Below are 16,858 nucleotides of genomic sequence, written 5' to 3' on the forward strand. Positions count from 1 at the left end.
AGACAAGCAAAGACAGAGGAAAGGGAGGAAAAGAAGGAGAGAGAAGCAACAGCATCAAATCTTTCTTCAATGCAGTGGAAGCCAGTCTTGAACCTAGGTCACACACATGATGTTCTCACCATTTATTTTACTCAAATAAAATAAAACTTGCCTGTAGGATCTAGATGTTAGAATGAACAAAATTGTACAGAAACTCTCAGTTATCCAGGGGATATAAGGAGCAAATAGTTTGGGCCTGTAAATAGTATAGTGTGCCTGCTTTGCCATGAATGTGACCCAGGTTCAAGCTCAGCTCCTACCAAACTGGAGGAAGTTTAGATGCTGTGGTATCATTCCCTCTGGCTCTTTCTCTCTTCCCTTCCTCTTTTTCTTTCTTTCTTTCTTTCTCTCTCTCTCTTTTTTCTTCCTCCCTTTCTTTTTTCCCTTTCTTTCTTTCTTTCTTTCTTTTCTTCTTTTTTTGCCTCCAGGGTTATTACTAGAGATTGATGTCTATACTACAAATCTACTGCTCCTGGAGACTATTTTTTCCATTTTTAAAAAATTGGATAGGGCAGAGAGAAATTGAGAGAGGAGAGGAAGATGGAGGGAAAGAGAAAGATAGATACCTGCAGATCAGTTTCACTGCTTGTGAAGTGACCCCCCTGCAGGTGGGGAACTAAGAACTTGAAGCAGGGATCCTTGCATGGGTCCTTGCATTTTGTACTATGTGCACTTAATCTGGTTTACTACCACCTGGCCCCCTTCTCTCTTTCTAACTGAAAAAGTCAGACAAGTGTGGTAAAACTCCAGCAAAATAAGTAGTGAGTCATTTTGAATAATTAAGTTTTAAAGATAGGTTTTAAGGGTTACTTCTCAGTAAGACATTTTCTTTTAATCACTCTGCATATAAATCTTTCTAAATGGTATAAACCCCCAGAAATTTTTTTAAAAACAAATACAGAATCACTTCCATAAGAACTGTTTCCACTGATCCTTTCCCTATGACCAATCTGACACTTTTTTCCCTGATCTTTATTTCTGCAAATTAATACTCTGAGAGTCTTGCTTCTAAGAATTTTCAAGTTGTTGTACCAAAGATAATTGCTTCCCAAAGAGAAGTCTTGACTCAGATGGTAACAGTGAAACTTTCCCCTAGCTATGTGAGGAATGTATCTAGCAAAAGAAAGTGCCCATCCCACAGGTTTCTGGATAACATCCTATCCCTTCCAGACCTCACTTGTTCCATCTACAGCCACATTTTCTTACGTTGCTGAGAGCCCCACTCAGCCCTCCATCTTTTGTTTAAACTTTAGCATCTCTAGTCTCCCAATGGCATGGAGAGTTTAATATATATATTAAATCTTTGGGTGCAGAGAGAACAAAAGAAGGACATCTAAACATCAGCAGACAGACATTTCTAATTCTCAGGGACAACTAGACACACACAGGAGCTCCACTTTAAGTCTCTGAGAAAGAGCTGGTATAATTAGATGGCAGAGATATGATAATGCAACAAAAACAGGACTGAAGTTGGCAGCCTTTGGAAAGAAGATATGAAATACACAGTATCCAAAATGAGTGTAAGAAGTTTAGACTATATTTAACATCTCATACTAACAGGGTGGGTACAGTATGAAACTATATTCCTACAATACTATTAACTCACAAGCCATTATTAAGCCACTAGTTTAAAACTAGGGGGAAAAAGGAAGACCTGTCAAACATCATAGAGAAAATGCAACCCATTTTTATATCTTAAAGTTACTTGCTGGTGGTACACCTGGTTTAGTGCACATATTACAATGCAAAAAGACCCAGGTTCAAGGAAGACCCAGACCCGCCTTCAAGGAGGAAGATAAACTAGTGGTGAAGCAGTGCGGCAAGTGTTTCCCTTTTTCTCACTCCCTATTCTCATTCCTCTCTCAAGCTCTTATTGTCTTATCAAATAAATGAAGATATTTTAAAAGCCTTTTTAAAAAAATTAAATGTAAGTATGCCCAAAAAGTAAGAAAAAATTATCAGTGTGTATATGACATACCAGATGGAACTATGAAAATAAAACATTATTTTATGATGCCCCCCCCAAAATATTTACTGATCAAGGTGATTCAGCTCTGATTATGTTGAAATAATACTTATTTAAATATCTTGGAAAATGACTTTGCTAAACTTTAACAAATATATCAGTAACATTTATGATTCACTTCAGATTACCAGGACATCAATGCCTCTGTAATTACATAGACAGAGAAGTGGATCTATGGGATCTTCAAAATAATTAAGTTTCACTCTTGAAGGTGTAGATACCTCTATGGAAATCATCTAAGGCTCCCCTAGATTTAATAAAGATGTGTCCAGTGAGTAGTACAGTAGATGTGCTAAAGGAAAACTCCCTTACTCCACTGCACTAGTCTCAAACTGGACATAGTCTAACAACAATTAGACAGGTTAGCAAAAGAAAAAAAAAAGGGGGGGGTGAATATGGAATGATCTCACTCACAGGCAGAAGTTGAAAAGCAAGAACAGAAGGGGAAAAATAACATTTTAATAACAATGTGCTTTGTAGGGGTTCAGAGAAATGTAAGTTCCCATACTACTGAGGAGTGAGGAGAGGCATTTTAAACTCACTTGTACATTCAGGGAGTGGGAAGTGTATCTGGAAGTGACAGGCAGAGAAGAGAAAGGAATTCACTGCCACTTTCCTTTGGAAACAAAGGGACTACTAAGGATGCTCATTGGGGGAGTCGGTAGCACAGGTGGCGCAAAGCACGAGGACCGGCCTAAGGATCCCGGTTTGAGCCCCTGGCTCCCCACCTGCAGGGTCTGCCGGTGTCTGAAGCAGGTCTGCAGGTGTCTATCTTTCTCTTCCCCTCCTTTCTCCATTTCTCTCTGTCCTATCCAACAATGATGACATCAACAACAACAACAACAATAATAACTACAATAAGGGCAACAAAAAGGGAATAAATAAATAATTTTTTTAAAAAAAAGTATGCTTATTTTGAGAAGGAAGAGTCAAAGGTTCAGTGTAAAAAATTTAGAATTTGTATTTTTAGCTCAAAATAAGCTGCATACAAAAAGGTGTTTCTTGAAAATATTCAAATGAAAGAGTGGTCCTCAGAGTTTTAATCTTTTTTCTTTGCAGGTGCCTCCTACTCAGACCACACATTCCCTGTAGAGAAGATGGATGATGCTGTGGCTCCAGGGCAGGAGTATACCTACACCTGGAGTATCAGTGAGGATAGTGGGCCCACACAAGATGACCCTCCCTGTCTCACACATATTTACTATTCCCACGAAAATCTGACACAAGACTTCAACTCTGGGTTGATTGGGCCTCTGCTAATTTGTAAGAAAGGTAAAAAAAAAGAAAGTAAATATATATATAATATATATGGTTATCAGAAAAGTCATGATGTATTTTTGATGTAAAAATGCATAAATATGATGGAGTGCTATGATGGAATGAGGCTTTAGAGAATCTCAATACATTTTTGTACATCAAGTACAGAGAGAAGGTACAGATGCCAGATCCATTTGATGTTAATATTTAAGGTTTTGGAATACTCTCTTTATTTCAATTCCTCTTACACTCTAGTCCTGGGCATCGCTCCTCAGTAAACACCTCTATGTTCATATGATCTCTACATGGACATGACCTCATAAATGTGTTCAGAAGCCCCCAGCTTGCTGAATGTACTTAGAAAGAATACTGACAAATATATCTGAAGTCTGGGATGATAATTAGTTTACAAACACACACTAAAATATATATATACTTGCAAACAACTATATACTTTAGGTGGTTGGTTTCATAATACTCTAGTGATTGATAAGAAATATCAGGGGTCATGAGCTAGCACACCTGGATTCAAGTCTCCACTCCCAGCTTGCAGTGGGGAAGTTTCAGGAGTGGTGAGGCAGGTCTATAGGTGTCTCTCTTTCTTTCCCCCTCTTTTAAAATTTTTCTCTTTTATTTATTTATTTTTTTCCTGACCTAACTTTAGTTATTTCAGTCCTTCTGATTGCTTTAGGGTTCCTATGTTATTCTTCTTCTAAGTCTTTAAGGTGTGCAATCAGGTTGCTTATTTGTTTATTTGAACTTTTTCTTGTTTCCTTTTTTCTTTTTTAATTTCTTTATTGGGGAATTAATGTTTTACAATCGACAGTAAATACAATAGTTTGTACCTGCATAACATTTCCCAGTTTTCCACATAGCAATACAATCCCAATAAGTCCTCTGTCATCCTTTCCAGGACCTGTATTCTCCTGCCACCTAACCCAGAGTCCTTTATTTTAGTGCAGTATACCAACTCCAGTTCAGGTTCTACTTGTGTTTTCTCTTCTGATCTTGTTTTTCAACTTCTGCCTGAGAGTGAGATCATCCCATATTCATCCTTCTGTTTCTGACTTATTTCACTTAACATGAATTTTTCAAGGTCCTCCACAGAGGTTGAATCAATTTACATTCCCAACAGCAGTGTAGAACGTTTCATTTGACCCCACAAGCTCTCCAACATTTGTTGCTGCTACCTTTTCTGATGTATGACATTCTCACAGGAGTGAAGTGGTATCTCATGTTGTCTTTATTTGCATTTCTCTGACAATCAAAGACTTGGAGCATTTTTTCATGTGTTTCTCAGCCTTTTGGATCCCTTCTGTGGTGAATATTCTGTCCATGTCCTCTCCTCATTTTTGGATGGGGTTATTTGTTTTCTTATTGTTGACTTTGGTAAGCTCTTTATATATTTTGTTTATTAGCCTTTTGTCTGATGTATGGCATGTAAAAATCTTCTCCCACTCTGTGAGGGGTCTCTTGGTTTGGGTATTGGTTTCTTTTGCTGTGCAGAAGCTTTTTAATTTCATGTAGTCACATAGGTTTATACTTGCCTTAGTCTTCTTTGTAATTGGATTCATTTCACTGAAGATATCTTTAAAATTTATGCGGAGAAGAGTTCTGCCAATATTTCCCACTAAGTCTCTGATAGCTTCTGGTCTAACATCCAGGTCCTTGATCCACTTGGAATTTCCTTTTGTGTCTGGTGAAATATAGTGGTTCAGTTTCATTCTTCTGCATGTTTCAACCCATTTTTTCCAACACCATTTGTTGAAGAGACTCTGCTTTCCCCATTTAATAATCTGGGCACCTTTGTCAAAGATCAGCTGTCCACAGGTGTGGGGGCTTACTTCTGGGCTCTCAGTTCTATTCCACTGGCCAGTGTGTCTATTCATGTTCCAGTACCAAGCAGTTTTGATGACAATGGCCCTATAATACAATTTGAGATATGGGAATGTGATGCCTCCAGTTCCGTTCTTTCTTCTGAAGATTGTTTTGGCAATTCTAGGTCTTTTCTGGTTCCAGATAAACATTTGTAGCATTTGCTCTATTCTCCTAAAAAAATGTGGTTGGGTTAGGATGGGAGCCCCACCACACTAAGGAAACAGAGAGGCTGGGAGTATGGATAAACCTGTCAACGCACATGTTCAGCAGGGAAGCAATTACACAAGCCAGACCTTCCACTTTCTGCATCCCACAATGACCTAAGGTCCATACTCCCAGAGAGTTAAAGAATAGGAAAGCTATCAGGGGAGGGCATGGGATACAAAGTTCTGGTGGTAGGAATTGTCTGGAATTGTAACCCTCTTATCCCATGGCATTGTCAGTGTTTCCTTTTTATAAATAAAAATAAATAAATAAATGTGGTTGGGATCTTTATGTGGATAGCATTAAATTTGTATATGGCACTGAGTGGTATATTCATTTTAATGATAATAATTCTTCCAACCCATGAACATGAAATATCTTTCCACTTCTTTGTGTCTTTATCTACACACTTGAGTAGTGAATTTTCAGTATACAAGTCTTTCATTTCTTTGGTTAGGTTTATTCCTAAATATTTTATTGTTTTTGTTGCTATAGTAAAAGAAATTGATTTCTGGATTTCATCTTCTTCTCACTGTCTGTTGTGATATCTCCTCATTCATTTACTATCCGATTTATTTGGGTCTTCTACCTTTTTTGTTTTGTGAGTCTGGCTAAAGGTTTGTCGACTTTGTTCTCTCTTTCAAAGAACCAACATTTACTTTTGTTGATCTTTTGTATGGTTTTCTTATTTTCAGTGTTATTTATTTCTGCCCTAACTTTAGTGATTTCTGTCCTTCTGATTGCTTTAGGGTTCCTTTGTTCTTCTTCTTCTAGGTCCTTAAGGTGTGCAATCACCTTATTTGTGCTTTTTCTTGTTTCCTAATGTGTGCTTGTATGGCTATGAACTTTCCTCTCAGTACTGACTTAGTTGTGTCCCAAATATTTTGATAGCTGTGTCTTCATTTTTATTGAGCTCTCGAAACATTTTGATTTCTTCCTTTGTTTCCTCTTTGACCCTGTAGTTGTTAAGTAGTGTACTGTTGAGCTTCCACTTATTGGTACTATTACTAATCTTTTGTTTATTTTTAAGTGTTAATTTAATACCACTGTGGTCTGAGAAGATGCTTAGGATGATTTCAATGCTCTTGAATTTGCTGATGCTGTCTTTGTGGCCTAACATATGGTCTATCCTTAAGAATGACCCATGTGGACTTGAATGGAAGGTGTATTCCAGGGGAGTTGGGTGGTTAAGTGCATGTGACACAAAGCACAAGGACTGGTGTAAGGGTCCTGGTTCAAGCCCCCTGCTTCCCACTTGCAGAGGAGTCGCTTCACAGGTCTGCAGGTGTCTATCTTTCTCTCCCACTCTCTGCCTTCTCTCCTCTCTCCATTTCTCTCTGTCCTATCTAACAACAACGACATCAATAACAAACTGCCAGACTGTTACCAGCTGCGTGGGAGTAGATATGGGCTTTAGCACCAGGAATCTCTCCTTAGGCTCCTCTCTGTCCAGGAGCCACACCTGTTTGGACTCACCGCTGATTTGGTTGGTTCCCAAAGTAGTTCTGATCCCGTCTTGTTGCATTCACAGGTGATTTACTTTTGATATTTTAAATTTTCTCTTTTTAAATATTTTTATTTATTTATTATTAGATAGAAACAGAGAGAAATTGAGAGATAGGGGAAATTGAAAGGGAAAGAGACAGAGAGACACTTGCAGCCCTGCTTCATCACTTGTGAAGCTTTCCTCCTACAGGTGAGGACCAGGATCTTGAACTTGGGTCCTTGTGTACTGTATGTAATGTGTGCACTAAGCTAACTGCACCACCATCTGGCTTCTCCATTCTCTTTCTACCCCACCCTCCAATTTCTCTCTTATCTGTTGAATTAAGGGGGTCAAAATAAATTTCATGGGTGTTGGGTGGTAGGTGGCACAAAGTACAAGGACGGCGTAAGAATCCCGGTTCGAGCCCCCGGCTCCCCACCTGCAGGGGAATCGCTTCACGGGTGGTGAAGCAGGTCTGCAGGTGTCTATCTTTCTCTCCCCCTTTCTGTCTTCCCCTTCTTTCTCCATTTCTCTCTGTCCTATCCAACAACGATGACATTAATAACAACAATAATAATAACTACAACAATAAAAAACAACAAGGAGGGGGTCGGGCGGTGGCGCAGTGGTTTAAGCGCATGTGGCACAAAACTCAGGGACCGGCGTAAGGATCCCGGTTCGAGCCCCTGGCTCCCCACCTGCAGGGGAGTCGCTTCACAGGCAGTGAAGCAGGTCTGCAGGTGTCTATCTTTCTCTCCCCTTCTCTGTCTTCCCCTCCTCTCTCCATTTCTCTCTGTCCTATCCAACAACGAATTGCGTCAACAAGGGCAATAATAATAACCACAACAAAGCTACAACAAGGGCAACAAAAGGGGGGGAAAATGGCCTCCAGGAGCGGTGGATTCATGGTGCAGGCACCGAGCCCAGCAATAACCCTGGAGGAGGAAAAAAAACAAAAAAACAAAAAAAAAGGCAGCAAAAGGGAATAAATAAATAAATAAAAGAAATTTCACTGACTAGGTATCTTAAAAGGACTCTTATATTTTCATCTTCTCCCAAAAGAAACCAGCCCATGCTTCATGAAGACAGACAACAAGTCACATTGAAATGAATTATAAAAAATGATAGGACAGATTTACTTTATCTGAGCACACACATACATTACACATTCCTAATTCCATTTGTTATTTTAAAGTTTTTATTATTTTTATTTATCTGATAGACAAAAATCAAGAGGAAAGGGGGAGGGAGAAAGGGAGAGAGACAGAGGTACCTGCAGACCTACTTCACCACTTGTGAAGCTTTCCCCTTGCAGGTGGGGACAGGGGACAGATTCTGTGTATTGTAATATGTGTTCTCAACCAAGTGTAGTACCACCTAGCCCCTCCCTAATTCCATTTATTCGTAACAACCATTGGTATAAGGAAGATAGTATGATGGCATACAGTATAGGAAATATTACAATTTATAAAAAGCTTCTCTTTTACCCCACTTCTCTGGAGCTCTGCCCCACTAGGGAAAGCTAGAAACAGGCTGTGAGTATGGATTAATCTGCCAGTGCCCATGTTCAGTGGAGAAACAATTACAGAACCCAGACCTCCACCTTCTGCACCCCATAATGATCCTGGGTCCATGCTCCCAGAGAGATAAAGAATAGAAAAGCTTTTAAGGGAGGGGATAGGATACGTAACTATGGTGGTTTGAACTGTGTGGAATTGTACTCCTTTTATCTTATGATCTTGTCAATATTTTTATTCTATAAAGAAAAAAGCTCTTATTTTACTATTTTTTAAAATATTTATTTATTTATTTTCCCTTTGTTTTTGCCCTTGTTGTTTTATTGTTGTAGTCATTATTGTTGTTGTTATTGATGCCTTCGTTGTTGCATAGGACAGAGAGAAATGGAGAGAGGAGGGGGAGACAGGGAGAGAGAAAGATAGACACCTGCAGACCTGCTTCACCGCTTGTGAAGCGACTCCCCTGCAGGTGGGGAGCCGGGGGCTTGAACCGAGACCCTTATGCTGGTCCTTGTGCTTTGCGCCACCTGCGCTTAACCGCTACGCTACCGCCCGACTCCCTTTATTTTACTATTGTTATAAATGACGTCCAATTAAAATTACTTAGCAAGGCATAAATAAGGAGTTGAAGCAAGAAATTTATTCTTTTGCAAAAGGGTGTGCTGCCGACAGTGGCTGTCAGGCAGCAGCGCACAATCTTCACCCTCCTCCCATCTTTTATACCTTGCAAAGTGCAAGGACCAGCTTAAGGATCCTGGTTCGAGCCTCTGGTCCCCACCTTCAGGGGAGTCACTTCACAGGTAGTGAAGCCGGTCTGCAGGTGTCTATCTTTCTCTCCCCCTTTCTGTCTTTCCCTCCTCTCTCCATTTTTCTCTGTCCTATCTTAACAACAACAACAACAACAATAATAGCTACAACAACAACAATAAAATAACAAGGGCAACAAAAGGAAAAATAAATAAATATATATATAAATACTTAACATGGCATCAATGTTCTAACAAGCCCCCATTCATGATGACTTGATAAATATACCATTAAAAAATCAGAACCTCTGAAAGTTGAGGTCATTATGATTGTTTGCTTGTGTGAAGCTCTTTGGTTTTGAGAATATCAACTCAGAATCTATTTTATTTAAGGACTTATCTATTTTTATGATACAGATACAGAGATATTGAAAATTAAATACGGGGGTGTGGAGATAGGGAAGGTGGGGTGGGGGGAGATGAGATCATTGCTTAGCTTCAGTTTGTGGTGGTGCCAGGGTTTGAATCTCAGACATCTGGGACCTCAAACATACAAATCTTGTACTCTTAACAAATTGAGCCCACAACTGAGAATCTTCTGTCTGAAGTGCCATTGAAAAGTATGTGTCTTCCAAATACTGGATCATCTCATATTATGAGGAATATAAAGAAATAAAGCAAAGGAACAGACAACAGCAATGCAAAACAAACCGTGGACTCTGACCCTAGGGCTGAGATTACCAGAGGGAGGGAGTCCAGTGGATGATGGAGGGATTAAACCTTGGTGGTAGGCATGGTGTGATCACATATATTTGAAAAGGTATTGCATCTGTACTCCTAAGACATATACTATGCTATAAACTAACATAAGCTAAATAATTTTAAAATAATATTCAATACAGAAACATACCTTTTCTTTCTCAGGTACCCTAACTGAGGATGGAATTCAGAAGATGTTTGACAAGCAGCATGTGCTGCTGTTTGCTGTGTTTGATGAAAGTAAGAGCTGGAGCCCATCGTCCGCACTCATGTTCACCATCAACGGCTATGTGAACAAGACCATGCCAGGTAACAGCAGGTCATATTCTCCCACAACAGTGGGGTCATTCCTACTTTTTCTCCTGTTCTTTCTTCCAGAACTAGGAAAGCTGATGATGCTCATTATTTTCCAACTCTGAATGAGAAATGCAATGTGATTTAGTTCAGTGGTTCTCAAGAGTTTATCTATCATCTTGTTTTTAACTAGGAAGTATAACAGATATTTCAGGAGTTGCAAGAGAAGGAATGGGAAGTATAGATGTTACGCAGGTTCAACTGGGCTGGCCTCCAGAAAGAATATCAGTTACTCTTTCAGTGAGCCTAGGATCCTATACTTGGACACTTAGCCTTTTTCCATAAAGCATGACAAAAGTTCAAAGCCACAGGCCTTAAAAGGAAGGGTCAATAAAAGGAAGATAATTAAGATATAATCTACATAAGGAGGAAAAGCACATTACGAAGAATAGCCATCACACAATAACTTTATCAGCATTTCCGATGGTGTTGGATAAGTAACAGTACCTCCTCTCTCTCCCTTTGCATGTAGGCTACTAAAAAAAAGTAAAGCAAAGCAACTGTTAAAAGAAGAAAATACTGGTTCCCACCTGGTCCACTTCTAGTTCTTTGTGGTAGAAAGGACCTAGGACCAAGATTCTGAGGGGAGACAAGGAAAAATGAAAAGATCATTTTGTTAAATGAACTATAATTCAAATATATAAGCTTCTCATAGCCTTTTTCTCTATGTAAAATTCACAAATGGCCTCACTGAAAACAAAAATTGACAATAGTTAAGATATGGGCATTGTTTTTGAATTGCATTTCATTCAATTCCATAATCTACCCAGGTTATTGCAAATCTGCTAGGAACTCTGGACTTTGAGTTAGAATCTCAACTCCAGGCTTTGCTAATTGACCTCTTTTAGGAGAGCTGAACTCACACTTTGTTTACTTCACCTAGTGGTACTTGGCAATTAGTTCTTTCATATGTAAAACAAATCTATCAACATTCTCTGCACCAGGTTAAAGGGTTTCACCAATTTTGCAAACCATATGCACAACAAATGTCAACTTGACTCAGAATTTATAGTTGAAAAAGAGTAGTTGGGTCTGTAAGAGGCAGGGTGAAGAAATAGGATATGTAGAAATTAGGAACAGTTAATAGGGCCATGTAAACTGAATAAATACAATGTTAATACAAATATATAAAATGCTCAATTTAATATGAGGATGTCTCTAGGCTGGAGAAATTCTTCTGCTAATACCTTTTATTCTTTCTTTTTTAAATTTTATCATTTATTTTTCATGTCTCTCTCCCTTCTCCTTTCCCCACTTCTCCTTTCTCCCCTCTCCCCAGTGAAGCTGAACATCTACCCTCACCCTCCTTCCAGAGATTTTTACTTTGGTGCCCTACTCCAAACTCAGTCAGATTCTGCTTTGAGTTTCCCTTTCTGTTCTTATTCAATTTCGGTTTATGAGAGGGATCATCCCATACTTGTCTTTGTCTTTCTGACTTATCTCACTTAACATAATTCCTTCTAATTCTATCCAAGGTAGGTCAGGTGGGTTAATTATCCTTAATAGCTGTCAATACCTTTTATTGTCTCACTTCCTGTGCTCAGATTCTAGCTGGTTCTCTTTTATGATAGCAGGAAGGGTCTCCTCAGGAAAGACCAGCCCCTCAGTTACTTTGTGGTTAAGAGACTGATTCTCAACCCCACTGTCTTAAGTATACAGATATGGATCTGAAATTTAAAAACTAAATTAAAGGCAAAAGTCAGGGGTGGAGTCACCCACAGAGAAAATCAGAATGTTCCCTAGTTTCTCTGAGGCAAAAAGAGCAAAGTGAACTTTGATACTAAAATCTCATTACATCATCAGTGAAATGCACCAAGTAACCAGGCACAATAAGGACTTGTCTATTGCATTTTGAAGAGAGCCTGTAATCTCAGGGCAATTCAACTTCACATTCTTCCCCTTAGGCAGAGCTTTGACCTCCATTCACATGCAAGGCCCTGCACTCAGTCCCTTGGAGGCTCTCTCCATAAATTCAGTGGATCCTAGATTACAGAACTCTATTGATTCATATATAGAGTGTCCTGCATCCCAGGGCAACTTTGTCCCTGGTAAATCAGGACGGTCGGCTTCCTTCTTGGTTTAATTTCTAACTAATCCTTGTGATTCTGAACCAACATCCTATTGCTACACTTCTGTTCTTACCTCCAAATACTGAATTGACTGGCCCCTTCTCTTTTTCTCTCTTCAATCTTTCAGAGATAGTAGTTTGTGCCCATGACCACATCAGCTGGCATCTGATTGGAATGAGCTCTGGTCCAGAACTGTTTTCCATTCACTTCAGCGGCCAGGTCCTGGAGCAGAACCATCATAAAGTCTCTGCCATCACCCTCGTCAGTGCCACGTCCTCCACTGCAAACATGACTGTCAGTCCAGAGGGGAAGTGGATCATATCTTCACTCATTCCCAAACATTTTCAAGGCAAGAAATTCCTCCAACAGTCTTGTTTATGAATGTAGGATGATTCCTTCCCAGGTACTAACATCCCTCCTTTTTACCTGCCTTTTCAAGTTGTGCACTCTCCAGACATGTGTGACAGGATACTCAGTAATTGGGGATAAAGGAAGTGGAGAAATTAATAGGATTTTTATTTCAATGAAGCAAAACTTAAGAGGTTTCTAGTTCCTCAAAAGGAAAAAGTGGGAAGGAAATAAATGCATCGGGGAGGTATTCTTTCTTGAGGCATTTAACATGCAACTAAAGGGCAAAGATCAAGAAGCAAGATTAAGAGAAGCATGCAAATTTATAGAAGCACTAAGTTACAGCAAGTGTAAGAATTTAACATGGGAAAATCTTCTTTTACAAGATGAGCATAATGTTTTGCACAAAGAGGATCTGTATCAAATGGATCATTTATAATATCTAAATAGCTTAGGAGTGGGCTTCAAAGAGCATTGGTGAATTAGGGTGGGTATAAAAATCAGCCCAAGTTGATCTACTACACACTGTTGGTTTAAAACTATTGGGAGAAGGGTTCATGTAAACAGACAAACCTCAGTAAATGCCATCATTGTAAGAAATTATTTTGGGGGCAGGGCGGTAGCACAGTGGGTTAAACGCATGACGTGTCATGAAGCACAAGGACCAGCATAAGGATCCTGGTTCCAGCCTCCGGCTTGCCACCTGCAGGGGGTCACCGGTCTGTCTATCTTTCTCTCCCCCTCTCTGTCTTCCTCTCCCCATTTCTCTCCGTACAGCAATAACAACAATAATGACAACAACAACGATAAACAACAAAGACAACAAAAAGGGAAAAAAAATCCAGGAGCAGTGGATTCCTGGTACAGGCACTGAGCCCCAGCAATAACCCTGGAGGCAAAAAGAAAAGAAAAGAAATTATTTCAGCCCCAATAATACGTATTAGAAATTTCATGGGATTATTTTGTTTTCTGTATTTTTTTTTCTCCTCCTCCTCCTCCTTCTTCCATTCTTATTCTTCTCCTTCTCCTCCTCCTCCTCCTCCTCCTCCTCCTCCTCCTCCTCCTTCTCCTCCTCCTCCTCCTTCTCCTTCTCCTTCTTCTTCTTCTTCTTCTTCTTCTTCTTCTTCTTCTTTTTTGCATTGAGCAGTCAAAATTATTTGTAGTATTAGTATTATATTGTAGTAACCATCACAATACTTCTGGAAGATAAACTCCCAAATAATAGTAATACAACAGCAGGAATAGAAGTTTAATGTACTTTGTGCTATTTAATTTTTAGCCACAATTTCATATAGTACATACTAGCATGATCTTTTTTTATTGCCACTAGGGTTAGCTGGGGCTCAGTGATGGCACATGAATTCACTGCTGCTGGTGGCCATTTTTCTCTCTTTTCTTTATATTTTATTTGATAGAACAGAAATACAGAGGGACAGAGAAAGATAGACACTTGCAGACCTGCTTCACTGCTCATGAAGCATCCCCTTTGTAGGTGGAGTACACAGACTCAAACCTGGGCCTTTGCACAAGGTAATGTGTGTGCTTAACTAGGTGGTACCTGGCTTCCAAATCACCTTCATTTTTACAAATAAACAGATAGATGATGATGGGCAGGCAGTGGGACACCTGGTTAAGGACACAATACTATCCACTCAAGGATCTGAGTTTGAGCCTCTGGCTCCCTACCTACAGGGGGACATATTTCACAAGCGGTGAAGCAGGTCTGCAAGTGTCTTTCTCTCTTCCTCTCTATCATCCCTTCCTCTCTCAATTTCTCTGTCCTATCCAGTGGATTTATAGTGCTAGAACCAAGACCCAACAATATTCCTGGAGGCAAAAGAAGAAGAAGAAGGAGGAGGAGGAGGAGGAGGAGGAGGAGGAGGAGGAGGAGATGATGATGATGATGGGAGGAAAAAGAGAAATCACCAAGACTCAAGTCGTTTTAAGGATTTGGAAATTACAAGAAAATTTCATTTGTGGAATTTTTTCAAGTTTCTTCCCCTAATCCATGTTCTCTTTCCTGCTCTTTTCTCGTTTTTCCTTTTCTTGCCCTGTTTTCTATTGCACTGAAGGATCTCCAAAGCAATTGTGTTCAAATGCTTCCTGAATATTACTCTCATTTTGTTTACATAAGACTCTCACAAACTTACATAGAAAATATGAGGTTCAATCTTTAATTTCTCCTTAAAATTTTGCTCACTGTCCTTATGTCCTAACTTAGCTGGAATGCAGGCTTACTTAGACATTCAAAACTGCTCCAAGAAAACCAGGAGCCCTAAGAAGTTAACTCGGGACCAGAGGCGGTACATGAAAAGGTGGGAGTACTTTATTGCTGCAGAAGAAGTCATCTGGGATTATGCACCTGTGATACCAGCCAACATGGACAAGTGAGTCTGGAGGGGTGTTACCACTATGTGAAGACCCAAGAAATGGTCCTAGGGGCCTGGAAGTGTGTGTATGTGTGTGTGTTGTAAGTCAACTGATCTTGGTGTGTGTGTGTGTGTGTGTGTGTGTGTGTGTGTGTGTGTGTGTTTGTGTGTGTGTGTGTGAACAGATCTTGAGGGAACGCATACATTATATTCCATTCAATTCTTCTTGTTCAAATCAATCTGGAATTGTTGGGAAATTGTGCAGATGTGGTTGAACACTGGCAGGGCCCACAAACCACTATATTTCCATGCAAATATTATTTACAGATCCCCACCACAGTTATCCCCTCAGAGTATTGCTAATTCAGTTAAAACCATTACAACAGTTGCTAAGGACTCTTTCACCTTCCCAGCATGCCTTTTGCCTCTCTTCACACCCTTTCCTAGCCAATCCCGTCCTGACTTGCCACTTCCGGTTTTTGCCCTATAAAGCCTGCTGCTGTTCTGGTTTCTCTCTCTTTCTCTTCTGTATCCTGACCTGGAGAAGTGTTGGTGTGTATAGCTGTGCTCCATGTGGCCTAAACCTGCTGTGCCCACACCCAACTCTGGGGTGTCCATGTGAATAAAGATTTGCGTTCCCGCTCCACCACAAGTTCCTGGTCTCTTCTCTCTCCCGTGACGCGCAACCCAACATGGAATCATCCCAAATTCAGCCCAGTAGTAATGGTTATTGGTGGTGGCAGGGGTAACAATACCACTAGTATGGTAGTTATAGCAACACAGTGTTAACCTCTCTCTAAGACTGTCATTGTAACTCTGTAATTTAGAAGCAGCTCTTACTTCTTACTTATTTGGTAAATACTTATTTGGTAGATTAGAAAATGGCTCAGAAAAATTAAGAAGTTTGGAATTCAAATAACTCTTAAACACTTGAAAATACTCAAGCTCACTCCCAGTATAAGAAATGACAACTACACTTATGGAGACCTAGTGATCACGGTTAATAATAATGGACTGCATACTTTAATTTTGTTAGGAAATTAGGTCATAGGTGTCCTTAGACACACACACACACACACACACACACACACACACACACACACACACACACACACGAGGTTATGGGATTGGCAATTATCTTGACTATGGTAATCACATGTACGCATTTATAAATTATCATATGTACTTCAAACATATACAATTTCTACTTGTTGGTTTAAACATCAATGAAACTGAGTGAAAAAAATTAAAAGATTTGCAAAGTATATAAATATCTGCCTTTTATTAAAGAAATGAAAGTATATATACATTAAAGTTATATTAACATAAATATTTTTTTAACATAAAGTTATATTAACATAAATATACATGTGAAAACAATACCAATAAATATTTCAGAAGTGCAGGGAGGACTAGAGTGATGGGTTTGAGGATGTGATTGGGAATTCTCACCATAATTAAATTCAGATGGAAGTATTAGTTGTTTAAATTTTTAGCTCAAAAGTAGGAAAGAGGGGGTTGGGTGGTGGCACACCAGGTTAAGCACATATAGTACTAAGCACAAGGACTCACTCAAGGATTCCGGTTTGAGCCCCTGGCACCTCATCTCCAAGGGGGTAGCTTCAGAAGCAGTAAAGCAGGTCTGCAGGTGTCTTCCTCTCCTGCTGTCTCAATTTCTCTCTGTCCTTCCTATACAATTAAAAAAAAAAACTGTAAAAAATGGCCACCAGGAGTAGTAGATTCATAGTGCAGGCACTGAGCCCCAGTGAGAACCCTGGAGGCAAAAAAAAAAAGTAAGAAAGAATA

General features: G+C 39.6%; 1 protein-coding gene across 1 annotated transcript in view; it reads left to right on the top strand.

Moving 5' to 3' along the window:
• Positions 1-16,858, top strand: part of F5 (coagulation factor V) — an 87,659-nt gene that overhangs the window by 23,665 nt on the left and 47,136 nt on the right. The window contains exons 4-7 of the mRNA XM_007531785.3: positions 3,125-3,337; positions 10,078-10,221; positions 12,463-12,684; positions 14,905-15,070. Of these exons, the coding sequence (XP_007531847.1) occupies positions 3,125-3,337; positions 10,078-10,221; positions 12,463-12,684; positions 14,905-15,070 (745 nt within the window). The remainder of the gene's footprint in view (positions 1-3,124; positions 3,338-10,077; positions 10,222-12,462; positions 12,685-14,904; positions 15,071-16,858) is intronic.

Source organism: Erinaceus europaeus, chromosome 9 (assembly GCF_950295315.1).
Source record: "Erinaceus europaeus chromosome 9, mEriEur2.1, whole genome shotgun sequence".
In the NCBI taxonomy this organism is placed as follows: Eukaryota; Metazoa; Chordata; class Mammalia; order Eulipotyphla; family Erinaceidae; genus Erinaceus; species Erinaceus europaeus.